This window comes from Coturnix japonica, chromosome 1, assembly GCF_054131305.1.
Source record: "Coturnix japonica strain WE chromosome 1, WE-NBRP24, whole genome shotgun sequence".
Taxonomy (NCBI): domain Eukaryota; kingdom Metazoa; phylum Chordata; class Aves; order Galliformes; family Phasianidae; genus Coturnix; species Coturnix japonica.
In genome coordinates, this window is record NC_140663.1 from 160,789,635 (window position 1) to 160,804,678 (window position 15,044).

Consider the following 15,044-nt stretch of genomic DNA (forward strand, 5'->3'; position numbering starts at 1 on the left):
GGTTAAGTGGCATATTGATTAATCTTTCCTTTATTTCTTTTTTTTTTTCTTTTTTCTTTTTTTTTTTTTTTTACCTTTCACTTACCAGACATTTTAAGTTGAAAAGGAATGACATGTTTTGTGCAGAGGCTGCCAGCGATGAAGGATGTCCTTGTAACTGAAACAAATGAGTTTGCTTGGGGATCTAGATGAAAGCTGGGCCTTGTTAGGATGCAGAAATGTGATGTCCCACAATCACAGATGGAAGGGATTGCAAGGGACCTCTGGAGATTGAGTTCAACCTCTGGCTAAAGTAGGTTCCCTACAGCAGGTTGCACAGGAAAGCGTCCAGAGCGGTCTTGGGTATCTACAGAGAAATAGACAGTTCCAGAGCTGTCATATTCGTTTCAGATATACAACTTTAGTAAAACAACAGGCCTACTTGCTCATTCTGGATGAGTTCAGCTGCGAGGCGCTCAGAGCCGGAGTTGTAGCACTCCGCCCTCAGGCAGACGGCTGGCTGCGATGTAAGGCACTAGGGAACCGGGCTGTCTCCCCACGACCTACAAAGAGGGCGCCCCGCAGCCGCCCCGCTCCAGGGGAGGCCCGTTATTTCAGTAGGCAGCGCTGAGGAGGCGGTCGGACCCGCGGCCGCTAGCGGAGGAGCCCGGTAGGCGACAGGCTGCGGGGCCCGCGATGCCCAACGAGGAGGGCCGGGGCCTCCTCCGCCGCCCGGGGCCGGGCGGGAAGGGGCGGGCACCCCGCTCACTCGGCGCTCTGAGGGAACGAGGCTGCGGGTCGCCCGCGCTGCTCCCCGGCGGGAGCCGCTCCCGGCAGGGCTTAGCGCCTCTCCCGCCCCCGCTGCAGGCCGCGGCGCTGCGCGGCGTCTGCGTGAGGGGTGGCCCATGCCCGCCCGCCGCCGCCGCAGCCCTGAGCCGGCCGCCCCGGCCTCAGCATGCCGACCAGGGCCGGCCTCGACACGGCGCTGAGGATGTCCCTGCGGCGGAAATCCTCCAAGATCCACTCCTCGGCCGGTGAGGAGCGGGCGAGGCGCGCGGGCGGCGGGGCGGGCGGGCGAGGCAGGGGCGGAGGCGGCGGAGGAAGGAGCGCGAGGGGCCGGGAGAACGTACCTCCGCGGCCACACCGCCCGGCCCTGCCCCGCCGGGACCGATACCGCCTCCCAACGCCTCGGCAGCGCCCGCAGGGGCCTCTCGGGGAACGCGGAGCCGCCCCGCAGTGCCACCGTGTATCCCCGCCGCCCTCGGGACCCCGCAGCCTATTCTGGAGCGCCGTTAGCCTCGGTGTCATTACCCGAGCCCTGTAGGCAGGTCTCGTTAAGGCCGAGTTCTTGTGCCCGGTGCAAGGTCTGCGGGGCGCTGGGGTGCAGCGCACTGCACCTTCTTCACTGTTTATTGAATACGGAATGTGCTTGTGTGGAACATTTCCCCATCGGCTCTACTGTGCGTAGAGCACCTTGGAGAGCGTGTTTAAGGTTGTTTTTGGGGTGATGCTAAGCTGGAAGAAATCCTCCAGCATCGCGTGGTTGTTAGCCAGCAGAACCAGACTAGAGATGATGTGAAGGAGAAGCCACTCTGCTCTGCACAGTGTGGTCACCGTGCTCGTGTCCTCCTGCTCAGCCTCACTGCTTGCTAATAAGGACAGAACCCCCGGGAGCTCTGCAGAGCTGCTGAAGTAAGCAGGATGCTGAGCAGTGAGCCGTGTAATGCTGTCTCATGGGGAATGGGAAGGTTTCAGCCTAAGGTTTAGCATGTTACCAAGCTGTAGGTATCCTCCGTGTAAGCCATGCAGATGAACCACCCCAGTTAAGCAGATTGCTTTGTCCTGTGGCTGGGGTTGTGTCTGCCTTGCAGCCTGACTGCAGTCAGCGGCAGGGAGCTGTAGTTCAAAAGAGCTGTTTGTAATGTCACATTCAGAGTCTAGGCTGGCGTGCTTGGCCAATACCAGCCCTTCAGAATGTACCCAGGTGCAGAACATTGGCACTCTGGGAGTGCTTGGCTGGAGCATGGCATATAAATTGAGTCGAAGCTTCAGCTTCTCTACATCTTACTCATGGATCTGATGGGTGGCTGCGTTGCATGTCAGTCATGGCGGGGCATCCGAGTCATACAGCAGCTTCTAGCTGGGATTTGTCTGTACCTTGACTTGGACTTTCTCACGTACCCTGCTTTTCACATAACAGAAATCCAAATTAGGTAATTATTTGAAGAAGGGTAGGAGTTGCTGGTCAATACTGCTTCTGTTGACAATGTATTTCACATTTAGAATATTTTTCTGTAGGATAACAGAGCCATATCACATTATATCTACACAAATTTCCATAGTACAGGTTTGTCTAAGTTAAATCATAGACTCATTAACAGGGATGACTGTGGTTGACACACTTTAGGACCCATGGGCTGCCACCTTTATCTTCCTGGAAAAGCACGTGTTTGGCAGCTGAATCACAGAGCTGAAAATGAAGTCAGGTATGAAAGTGTGATGGCAGTGCAAGACCTGAAGGCCTTTCCTGAGCTGAGTGGTGGGAAGGAGAACCAATCACCCTTTTATCACCCTCAGTAAAGGTTGTGTAAACTCATTATCCTCTATGGCTCCATTCATGCAATTTTTGAGTATTCTGCCTGCTTTCTTTTTCTAAAAGTATGCTTCTTGCTTTAAATACTTGCAGTGTATTTGCTAGTCCTGTTTACTTTTGGGTATCTTGAAGTATTAGCTTTTAGACTAGACTTTTAGAAGCGCGGAGATTTCTTTTCACGCTGTGTGAAGGATTTCAGCAGCTTATGGATGTACTTTACACAACAACACTCTGTGATGATCTGATGATGTCTTTTCACGTCAGATCCAGTTGTTATTTCTACCTTTGCATTTTGTAGCATCGTTTTCACATCTACTAATTCGGGATAAGATTTCATAGAATTACTCAGGTTGGAAAAGACCTCAAAGATCATCAAGTCCAACTGCAGCCTAACCATTTAATACTGTATTTAGTAGAACTTCAAACTTGCTTGGCGCTGGTACAAAGGACCACAGAAGAGCAGATGAGGTGAAAAGGAGAAATTAGAGATGGTGGGTCACCTCCTGCCACTCAAAGTATTGGTCCTCTTCTACTTTGTGCATTTGCTCATTAATCGATTTCTTTTTTTGCTTTGTACAATGAAATCTTTTTATTGCTGTAATGTTGTACCAGCTGGGCTAAATTGATTAGATTAAAATTATTCTCAAAGAAGTCTCCAGTTCTTTACTGTTGGAACCACAGACATCAAAGGGTAACCTCAGACATCAAAGGGTAACCTGTACTTCTCCTTCCTGTCTCCTTAAGCCACTGAAAATAAGCAACTGTCAATAACATATTGGATGATTATACAACAGCATGGTTATTTTTAGGGCGGAAAATGTTGAATTCCAACTTTATATTGGATTAAAGTACAAATGATCACGATGTCATTTACTGTGGTCCTCTTCAGCTGCTCAATGGTGCGCATCAGCAAGAAGAGATCAAGAGATCATTTTAGTGTAGAGTTAGTCACCGGGTCTTCTCCCAGGGCATGAGGAACTGAAATATAAACATTTTATTGTGCAAAACCACACTCCTTATATGTCTTTTCCATCTACATTTATGCTTAAGTACTTGCTGATATTCTTTGCTGTGTGTTTAGTCTTGAGACCAGTGTCTGTCTCCCAGACTCTTACTCCCTTTGACTGCGAAGGGTCTTGTTCCCTTCTAATCCACCTCTTTCTTTGGTCAGAGAAATGCTTCAGAGAAGGTGTCTTCTGATGCTGCACAGGAAAGGTTCAGGCAGTTCAAGAAGTGCAGCGAAGACTGAAGCTTTCACTGTGCAGCTCAATGAGGTCACCTGCTTTGGGTTGTCCACGTCATACTTTGGAGGTAGATAAGCACTCATCCTGAAGGCATTTTTAACCAAATAAACCCTAGGAAAGAGGTCAGCCCAGTGCTGAACTTACAAGAGTCCTCAGATGTTAACATTTAAATGTCTAAGAGCAAAGTCCCTGTTTGGCTGTGAGAAAGACACTAGGCAGCCACAGAGACAGTGGGCACTGAGCACAGAGGTACATCATCAGCAAATGCTACTGTAGCCATAGCGTTGTCAGACACAAATTGTAGCCTCTCAATTAGCTGCCACTCCACAGGGCTTCATTGTATTGAAGGCTTGCTGAGGGCCCAGTAGACACCCATATCGGCTGTTTCCAGTTGTCAAGTGATCACTCCATACATTTGCTATTTGGAGAAAGGCTCAGCTGGTCCATTTCCGTTTGAGCTTTCTTCTTTGAGCTGTCAAGCATATCCTGTAAAAACTGTTTCAATCTTTAAGATGACTGGTCTTCTGCTAACAAAGTAATGTTCTAGGTGACTGTGATAGCTTTATTACTGTAGTACATTGCTGTCTTGTATTTGTCTTCCTGTGCCATGTTTCGTTGCGACACAATTGAATTAGTTTGTATGGCTATAAATATCAGAACATCTGTTACTGATGGTATCTGTAGGTCCTAATTGACAACTGGTTCTTTTAAGGGTTATCTGATCACAAAATCTTTTCTGTGTATATCGGTAGTAGAGTAGAGCTGTATATTAGATATTGAAAAGGCAGCTGAATATCTGCAGCTACAATTTTCTGCTCCTGGGACAGACATTAATTAAGTTTGGCTTAGCCACACATAAATGTTATCCTTCCAGTATTTTCTAGCTGGGCATTTTGGAGCAATTGCAGTAATATACTAGATGTGAGATCTGAAAGCTTTAGATAACTGATTCCTTGCTGTTATACTAAAGGGCCTCTGACTCACTTTCTATGCTGAATAGGAAGGTTTGGGTTTGATTTGTTGCTACTTGAACACTTTGCTTTGTTGCTACTTTACTTTGTTGCTACTTGTTGCTACTCTGCCCCTTTACCTGAAGCACCATGGAGGGAGGCAATTGAGCATCCTGTGCTGTGGGATCTCGGAGCATTCAGCCCAGTGTTTATGAAAAGGATGTGTGAATCACATACCTCAGGCTTCTGTGGGCCTGGGAGTACTTAAAGCAAATGTCACCTTATGATAACTCTGTAGGTTATTTCTAAACAGTTTATTTCTAAACAGGAGAAAAAAGATGTGAAAGAATACGTACAAAGCAGCCATCCTGACTCTGATATGGTCTATGTCTCTGCCTTACTGGTTATGTGGACGCAGGTCAAGACTTGAGCTAGAAGCCTTGAACTGAAAGCCAGTTATACTTACGTTTCTGCATCACGGGGGAGGCTTAGCATGATTCTTGTTTGGTGATTTTGAGTGTTCAGTAGTCCAGTTGCTGGATATGAACTAAATGCATTAACCTCAGTTCTGGCACCTTGTTTTGGTGAGGGGCAGAAAGACAGAGGAATTAATAGTATGCAGTTGGATGTTGTCTAAACCAAGACTGAGGTGAGGTCCTATTTTGATCTATTGATGGAGAGTCAATTCTTTACCCCAGAGCTTCACTAATACAAACCTGTGCTTTGAAGCCATTCTTATGCCATTTGTCTGCCTGGTAGTAGGGGGAAAAAGAGCTCGTATAAGAGCTTAGCTGACAGACAGAGAGTGCTTTCCTTCTAACTCCCTGCTTCCAATCAAACTTGTCCTAATCCATTCCTACCTGAAGGGAATTGTTGATTCACTATGCACTCCATACCTGAAATCCTGACCCTTGATAAAGTTATTTTCCACAATCTCCAGTGAGAAAGTTCTTACCTTCTGATTTTGATGGAAGCCATTTTATTTACAAGTATGAAATGTGCTTATGTGTTCTTTCAGAAGGCTTTAGATGCTAGATATCTTCAGTAGGATAGCAAAAAGGAGTGATCTGTCTTCAGAAAGAGAGACTTCTAAGAAGGTCTGAAAGATTAGAGATGAATGAGTTTGTTGCTTCAAGAAACAGCAAAGATTTGGGAGCTGGGGTCCGAATTAACAGGCTTCTGTAAAGTATAATTATTGGTAAGTTTATCAAAATGCAGATCTGCACATTAACGCAGTGGAATTATTGCAGATATGTTCCAAATTGAGAAATTAGAGTTAGATACTATTTCAGGTCTTTACATATAGCATTTAGCCCCAGCATTAGGAAGTATTAAAGCTACATTCTCTAGAGTGGGTAAGTTTTCTTCTAAAACATTGCAGAAACTCATGTTTGTTAGTAAATGTGCCACTGGAGTTGCTGTTCTGGTTATGACAAAGCTCTTCAGGGCAGAATATACCATTTCAATGTGGCCATGTGCTTCTGTATTTATAGTTTTCCAGAATGTTGGTATTTTTCTTACTAGCTACCGTGTATGAGCTTCTGTTAGCCCAGCTATCATGTAACTAATTTCTATGCTCCAACTCAGGGGAGAGAAAAATCATTTCAACCAAAGGATAATGGTGGCACAAGGACAAACTGTCAGAGACATTAAGTTTGAAAATACATAGCAAGCAAATTCAAGGTATCAGGCAAGTGTTTGGAGTAGCTTTCCAGTAGGAGTGTTAGGAAGGAAACTTAGTTTGATTTCACAGGTAGATTGGATTTATACAGGTCTATGAAGCTGAACTTTTAAACAGGCTTTTGCTTCTAGGTTTGTGTTTTACACCAAGTAAATCCAGGAACTTCAAGGGCAGGAAATAGACACTATACATTGATCTTTCTTGGAAAAGATTGTAAAATGACATTTAATATCTGACTTCCACTGAATACCAACAACCATAAAACATGGTGTATTCCAGAACTTCATTTTTACCATGCTAGGACTGAGATGATTTGTGGTGCCTGCTGTTGCTTGAGTTTCAGATTCATTTCTTGCTCAAAAATGACCAGTAATTGCTTGGAAAATAGCAAAAAGTACAGAAAGGCAGTGCTGTGAAAACTGTAAAATAATGGAAGAACATGGTAGCGGAGGGACGAGGAGGAAGCTGGTAACCTTAAATGTCCTGTTAATTGATAGGAACAAAAGAAATCAGATTACCTGGAAGAGCAAGTCTAAGGAGGGCAACATGAGGTCGCAGGAAGCAGCACGGTCATGGCTGTCCACAGGAGGTCTGAACTGTTGAAGAAAAATGTGTATGTTCCTATAAATTGTACCAGTGTTATGTTGGAGAAAATAGAGAGAGCCTGCTCCTTTCCTTTTTTTTAGTATGACTGTGCATAAGGAGGAAACTGAGAATTTCTGCTGCTGGGGATCTATTCTGTCACAAGGTGAGCTGCAGTTGGTGTATATTTTTTAACCCTGTGCTATGAACACAGCTCGGATGCAGCTGATAGTCAAACCACAGGGGAGTTTTTATTTTGCTTTCCCAGGAGGCATTTTCCTACTGATGTGTTTGGTGCCCCATCCCAGGAGACTTTCCAGGTGAGGCTGGATAAGGCCCTGGGCAACCTGATCTACTTGTGGTGTCCCTGTTCATTGCAGGAGATCTGAACTAGGTGGCCTTCAGAGATCCCTTCTAACTCTAGGGATACTATGATTCTGTGATTCCCAAAGCCTTCCCAACGTTGGCTTATCAAGAACTTCCTCCTTTGAGATGTAGTGTCTGCTGTCAACCAAAAATTCTCTGTAGGAAACAGTGCACAGGATTTAGAGGGGCAGGTAGAAGGATTCCCACTGCATTGCAGGTAGACTGCGCATCCCCACTAGAGTCTGTTGGTTACTCCCATTTGCACTGATGGTTTGCACTAAGTTTGACACCACATACTAATAAAAATCTGACGTGTGAGCATTACATTCTGTCTTTGCAGGCCTCTAAAGATAGAACCATAGAATCACAGAATAGTCTGGGCTGAAAAGGACCTCAAAGATCATCTAGTTTCTTTCCTCCTGCTATGTGCAGGTAGATGGGACACATAGAGCATATGCAGACATTAGAGAGTAGACAACTGTAAACAACCCAATCAAAATTAGTACATGAACTAGCATTCCATAATGAAATATTAGTACTTTAAAGAGAAGGCCCAACAGCTACTAATTGGAGAAGGGCAACAGTGTGATGGCTTTACTCTTCACGGGGATCTAAAAGCTATTTCCCCTCAGTTCTAAGTGTTATGTCATTTGTGTCCATGCATCAAAGGAATTACTTTACGTACTTTATAGGGCCAATATAAAGACAGTATTTGTGTGGTGCTTGTGGAGTAGAATATGGTGTAAGAAAAGGTTTCTTTAGACAGATGTGCATGCAGATGAGTTTCTTCGTAGTTGCTGTCTGGCACTGGTGATTCAGACCTCTTGAAAACATATCCAGGTGAGTGTTCTGGAAAAGAAAAACAGATTGTGACTTTTCATTTTAAAGGTTTATTTATGGATTTATTTTGTATATTTTAAATACTTTTATGTAGTTATTATATAAAACAAGGGTGTTTCATAAATATATCTCTGTAGGTTCTTTTCTTGTTCAATTTCTTATTACTGAAATCACGTAATAACAACAATTCTGTAAGAAAGTTGCTACATCAGTTCCTATAGAGTGAAATTTGAGAAAAGCGATTAACAACTGAAGGAAGGGGGAAGGGAAGTCCTACATTAAGGAGATTGGCAGCGCTTCAGCTACAGGGCTATGCTGTGACTGAGGCTGGAGCCAGAAATAGAATTGGATTAACGAAAGAATAGCAAGTAGCTAAATGTAAGGTCAAAGCAAAAAGATACAGAAATGCTTTAAAATGCTCCCATATGCCAAAAAGTTTCGGGGAGATATTTAAGGAGCTTTTCTATTATGTACATCTGTGAAAAGGAAAATCAGTTCATACTGTAAGAACAGTGAAAGAAGACTTAAATAATAGAAAGCCAATTAAGAGATCAAGGCTTAAGCTTTAAAATATGAGAGAAAATCACAGTAACCTTTTCTGATCGCATGCACAGGTGTTAATACACGTGTTATGACAAGTAAGCTAAAAAAATAGGGGGGGCATAGCAAAAATAATGCCAGCACTACAAAATTAAAGGAACAGTAAAAGCAAGTTTTGTGAAGATGCTCCTTCAGACAGGACAACACAGTAACCTATAAAACTGAATAGGTTCATCCTGAACACCTGAGCAGAAAGTAGGCTTAACCTGATAACCCAACCCTAATTATTACAGCTCTCTTTATACTGATGTATTCAGTTATGTTCGTAGCTTTTGTCTTCAGTTAGAGTAAATATTGACTGTCTTTATTTCTTCTTTCATTTTCTATGTAGATAAGATGATATATGTTTTTTCCAAACGGGAAGGTGGCAGGACCTAAAATCATAGGAGGGGTCTGGCGGTAGGGAAAACAAATGCAACATCTGCATTTTGGTATAAGAACTGCACTCTTTGTCTGCAGTGGGATACAGATCAGCAGAAGGGTAGCTAAAATTTAAATCTGGAAAGTAACCAAACATGATTTTATATTAAAACAACTCTTCCCTGTGGTTAAGTTGGTATTTTTATTGCTGTTGTCATACACACATAAACTGCAACACGAGCGCTGCAGATGGGGCTCTCAGCAGCTGTGCAGTAAGAGCCGTTTTAAAGATTAAAAGATACGCTCAGTGTGAGAGACCCCTTCCTCCTTGTCAGGGTGTAGGGCTGCTTGGTGGTAAGAAATTAGTATTTTAACAGTGAGCTCAATATGAAGATAATAGCTCAATGGAAGGTATTGCTCCCTGGTGAGTAGCTGTGCTCTCGGCAGCAAGGTAGAACAGCCATGTGGAAATGAGATGGTAATGTCTATGAGTGTCTCTAAATGTGACATAGAACAGCATGGAGCAGTGTCACAGGATGGACAGCTGGGGGTGAGGGAAGGGATCTGCACCAGAGGGCGGTGGGCATGGAACAGCCTGCACAGGGCAGTGGGCGCAGACTTGAAGTGCTGGATCTCAGGGACCATTTGGAAAATGCTCAGATGCTGGGACTGGATTTGAGGTGGTCCTCTGTGATACCAGGGGTTGGACTCCATGATTCTTGTGTGTCCCTTCCAACTGGAGACGTTCTGTGGTTGTATGACGCTTAGCAGCTGGGGGCCTCTGCTCATTTATGAGCAAGTTGCTTCTGTGATGCTCTGTGGAGGGAAAAGAAAGAAAGCTTTCAAGTTTTCCCCCAAAAAGCATAAATTAAACGTGATCCCAGTAGTTATTCAAGATAACTACTTGCTTATTTTATCTTTCATTCTTAATATAAATAAATAAATAAATAAAAATAACCCTAACCCAGTCAGTCAGATTTGTCTTAAGAGCTACTCTGCAGTGCTCTCTGTACCTTAATGAGTAAGTGTGCTGCCAGTGAAAATGGAGTCACCGTGCACCTGGTGATGCACAGTGTGAGGCGGGGGTTTGTTTGCCTGGGCTGTTTTCCCTTTCCTCCCTAGGGCTACTTTGCCATGAAAAGCTCCTCCAGTACTGGCATATGAGTCATAAGCATAATTTCCTCTAAGTCCACAGTAGGCTGTGCAATACTAGATAATTAAATATTGAGAAGGTCTGTGATTGTTATCTGCTCATTCTGGTAGCAGTTCCAATAAAACAGTGTGTGCCACTTGCAGGCAAGTACCGGAATGTCTCAGAGCTGTTGGGTGGATGCGTTACAAATGTACTTAAACCTCAGCAGGGATAGAATAGGTCAAGCTGAAGCCTGGTTTGATAGAAAACAAACAAACGTTTGGGAAAATACACTGTGTGTCCTGGCAGATCTGTGGTCACAGCCCCAGCTGGTCCAGTCAGCAAAACTTTGCTGAAATCACACTCACCTCCTCCAGTCTGAGCAGTTCAGGCTGGGTCTGGTCTACACGCTTCCTATTAAAATGTGTAGAGGCACCATAAGGTATTTTTCAGAGATGAAGCCACTGAGGCTGTTCAGAATCTCAATCAGAGAAACGTAGGGTTTGGAAGGGACCTCTGAAGATCATCTAATCCAACCTCCTGCTAAAGCAGGCTCCCTGCATTAGGTTGCACAGGAAAGCATCTATGTGGGTTTTGAACGTCTCCAGAGAAGGAGACTCTATGATCACTCTGGACATCTTGTTTCAGTGGTCTGTAACTCTTAAAGAACTTTTTGCTCTTCTAAAATTCATCCAGCACAGATGCTACAGGCAAGACAGCTGTTCCAGGAAACAAAAGCTAGCGTAAGAAAACTTTTCAGGCTGTTTTTGTTTGTAATAGCAGTGCTCTATTGGGGAAAACTTTTCCAGCTATATTTAAGTACAGGAGTTCAGCATAATGATAGCAGGTGGATGATGCCACTCTAAAATTGCAGTACTAAAGTAACTGATATCTATATTCTTAACTTAAATTGCATCAAAGGGAAGAATCCATATGAGTACCTAGCTTAATAAGCTTGCTTTCATCCCTGATCTGATCTTCTGGCTGGGGCTGTAGAGCAGAGATGAAACTGGCTGGTATCTGTAAGCCTCTCCCATCTGACAGGAGGGTCCTTTCCTGCAGGGGGCAGTGATGGCAGCTTTTCTCCTGTCCTTATTTAAACATAGAACCACTGCTGAATTTTCTGGTTTGGATGTGTGTCTTATACGTCCATTAAGCTTAAAAATAGACTTGCCCTACTGAAGGCTTTTATTAAGGTAATGTTCACAAGTCTGTCTTGAGCTTTGTGCACATCTCTTCCTTAAACTATCTTTAACATCATTACTGTGTTCTGTTTTTGTTAGCTCTTAGTGATGCAGATCGGCTGAGAGCCACAAAAGATGTTCAGTACAGGATTCTTCATCTGTTGCTTAAGACTGAGAGCATTCCGCTAAGTCCCCAGAGCCCTGCAGCCCAGCTGTAGCATTTCCCATGGTTTCCCACAAGTCTCCCAAGTCTTTTGGAAGTTACAAATCACAGAATCACAGAATGACCCGGGTTGGAAGGGACCTCAAGGATCATGTAGTTCCAACCCCCTGCCTGGCAGGGCCACCAAACATACACATTTACTAGATCAGGTGAAGAGTGTTCACAAAGCTGGTGAAGAGGGCTTAAGTTCTCATGTTAGCATAGACACTCCTATTTCAAGGTGCCTTAGAAGGAGAAAAATGTTTGTTAGTGTTTGAAAAGGAATCTCAGAAATGTGCTGCCTCTTTTCATGCCCTGTCCATGTTGTGATGGTGATACAGAACGGCAGTCACTTGGAAATGCTCAGTACTACTGAAACAGCCTGAAGTTTCTTTCTGCTTCTTGCTGTTTAGATTCATGTCCATGTAGTCCATTCCTCACTGAAGATAGAATATCTGTTTCTCTTGCTGTATTAGAGTGATGGGTTGCATGGATTATGCTCATAGCTCTGAGGTTCAGTGTAGAGCTCTGCAGACAATAAATGACTCCTCCACTGAGCCATCCTTGGTCTGAAGTTGAGTGACTAAAATATTATCTAATTAACAGGACAGTATTAAACCTGTCCCTGTATCACACCAGACTTCACAAATGGTAGGTATTGCATCTGAAAAAATATGTATATGAGTTAAGTATTTTTGAGGACACAATATCCTAATTTTATTAGCTTCTACACTTAGATGGTTGCAAATATACTCTTCTCTGCTGGGCACTTGGTAGCTGAGTGTGGACTGCAATTAGTGACAATGAATTAGTTTCCAGTTTGCTCTCCTGAATGTTTCCATTAGCAGTCCCACTAACAGCTGTAGTGAACCTTTAATGAATACAATAAGCCACATAACCCACACAAGCCTGCGTGGCTGGGATGTGGTATATTCCATAATGACACTGTGCAGTCAGGTTTTCCATGTGATTTACTAAGTATTTCATCAAGAACTTTTTATGCTCGTTCTTGTAAAAATATTCCCTCAATCAGGGGAATAGAATAGTGCAACTTCATTGTTGCCCCTCTTTTTCTTGTATTGTCTTTGTTCTGTGTTAAGCACACTTGAAGAAAGGCACAGGTAGCAGATGAGTAAGGGCGTAGTGGATTAATAATGTGTTGTTGAACTAAAAACAATACACTTATTAATTCTTAGGATGTAGCACGATGCTGGAGTACCCTGTTGGACGACGTCAGTCTTACAGAGGCATTTTAATGGCTTTTACATCAGTGAAACACCTCAGCATTGCAGACAGGATCTGCTCTGTGCCCATCCAAAGGCATGGCAAAGCATCAAAGATGGACCTGCCATCAGCTGCATAAGGCTATGCTGTCTCTCATCTTCTCCTCCACTCTTCCTGCTTGCCCCCCTGCCAGTCAGGTTGTGGTGTCAAGGGAAGGGTGCATGGAGCCGGTTCTCTTTTGGCCTGGTGGAGGGCTGTGAGGCAGTGGTCTTGGGTGTAGACCAAGTGCTGCTGCCACAGGGGGGTGAGGAATACATTTCTTCCCTTTAGCCGGTTGACTCTCAAGCTTTCCCTTGTATAACAATCTAGACAATCTTGTCTTGAAAGTAGAAAATGGGCTAAATCAACTCCATAGCAGTGTTGATACTGGGCTAATATAATATATGAATAAATGTGACGAGCCGTAATAGCTTCAGGCTACTTGTAACAGGCAAACTAGAAATCCTTTAGCGTGATAACGCGTTTCATTGGTGTTTACTCAGTAGGTTATTAAGAACAATAAAAATGCATTCGTTTTGTTGATAATGTTTCATTGTTTGCAGGTGCTTCATCATCTTTATCTGCATCAATGTTTTAGCTTTCTAAAGTGGAAAGCCTATTTATATGGAAGTAATGCTTTTGAGACAAAAGCACTGACAGCTGAATTGCAAGGAATATGTGTTGAATCATATGCCTTTAGCTTATATTTTGGTTGGCTCCCCACTTAGCAGCAGAACACAAGCTGGATGTCAGGATGATAGTTCAGTGTAATTGTTCACTAATGGCTTTAAATAATAGATGTACCAAGACCTTACTCCTGTTTACTTAAAAGCTCAGTTTCTGTGGTAGGTTTTATCACTACGTGTTTAAGTAGGTGGGGAGGAGCAGTCTCTGTACCTGGAGGGCAGTTCCAGTTGGTGAAAGGGAGTCAAATGTTGGTTGGCTCATGACATCTCAGAGCTAATTTGTTCATGCTGCAAGGTTTTTCTTTTTCTTAGAGTGATTATAAATCAGCACTTGAACTGTACTCTGATAGTTCTGGGGTATCTTGGTGGAAGTAGTCATCATAAGGTAACTAGCGTAGTCCTATCAGACTACATAGAGTCCTATCATGTAACAAGCAGTATCACTAGAGGGAATGGCCTCAACTTGCACCAGGGGAGGTTCAGCTTGGGTAATAGGAGAAATTTCTTCTCTGAAAGAGTGGTCGGGTGCTGGGGTGGGCTGCCCATGGAGGTGGTTGAGTCACTGTCCATGGTGGTGCTGAAGAAGCAGGGAGGCTTAAATGTAACTGAAAGTATAGCTGGTTTTGCCAAGTAAAGCAAAGCTTGTAACAAAGGAACAGGTTTCCATTGTGCTTATTTTTCTGAAAATCTATTTTCAGAAGTTGTGATACAATGCTTTACGTCTTTATGAGCTTAAAATACAAGATCCATTTGTAAGTATCTCTTTCCTGTCAAATACAGATGAAACAGCTTCAGAGGAACAGAAAAGCTGAGCAGAGGCCAGGTTTGCTGTAAGGCTGATTTGCAAAACACAGTGAGCAGGTGGGACCAGGTACGTTTGTCTCTTGTAGATGGAGTGCTCATGAAACCAGGGGTAGCACAACCTGGCTGCTTTTTAAGACTCCCGTTTTGCGCTGGGAAGCCACCAGCCGCTGGGCTTCTTCACTTCACACCTTCTGAAAAGAGGGCAGTATTTCAAGTAACTTGTACAGATCAAGGGTTTTGCGGACCAGGGGAATATAAACCCATCATAGATTTTATTTATATATTATTTATTGTATAATAAGCTGAGTCCTCTGTAGACTATATGGCAATATGGGCTTTGGTGCACGGTTTTGGGATTAAAATCAAGTGTGTGTATTCCTTCAGTTTACAAAAAATCTGACTGTAAACAGATGAATTGACTGATGAATCACCAGAGACATTAATCTTACTCAAACATTAGAAAGCAGAACAAGAGGTTGGAAATTGTAGAGTTTTAATATTTTCATGCTTATGCTACATTATTTGCATGCATGTTTCCTGACCTGAGGCCTGCTATCAGTAACTTGGATATTGATTAA

General features: G+C 43.6%; 1 protein-coding gene and 1 long non-coding RNA gene across 6 annotated transcripts in view; one reads left to right on the forward strand and one right to left on the reverse strand.

The window, feature by feature from the left end:
- Positions 1-571, reverse strand: LOC146762817 (uncharacterized). The gene is made up of 2 exons (XR_014942188.1): positions 422-571; positions 1-346 (listed from the first exon to the last, which is right to left on the reverse strand). It is a non-coding gene; the product is annotated as an uncharacterized LOC146762817 (long non-coding RNA).
- ATP8A2 (ATPase phospholipid transporting 8A2) overlaps positions 458-15,044 on the forward strand; it is a 280,727-nt gene continuing 266,140 nt past the window's right edge. Inside the window, exons 1-2 of one of the 5 annotated variants that reach the window (XM_015852111.3) lie at positions 752-1,013; positions 14,443-14,533. Coding sequence is in view for 2 of the 5 variants with exons in the window: in XM_085536349.1 (XP_085392475.1) it covers positions 676-1,013 (338 nt within the window). In the remaining 3 variants the exon portion in view is untranslated. Of the gene's footprint in view, positions 1,014-14,442; positions 14,534-15,044 lie in introns of all 5 variants that reach the window. The other 4 variants (XM_085536352.1, XM_015852108.3, XM_085536349.1 and 1 more) reach the window with 4 other exon arrangements.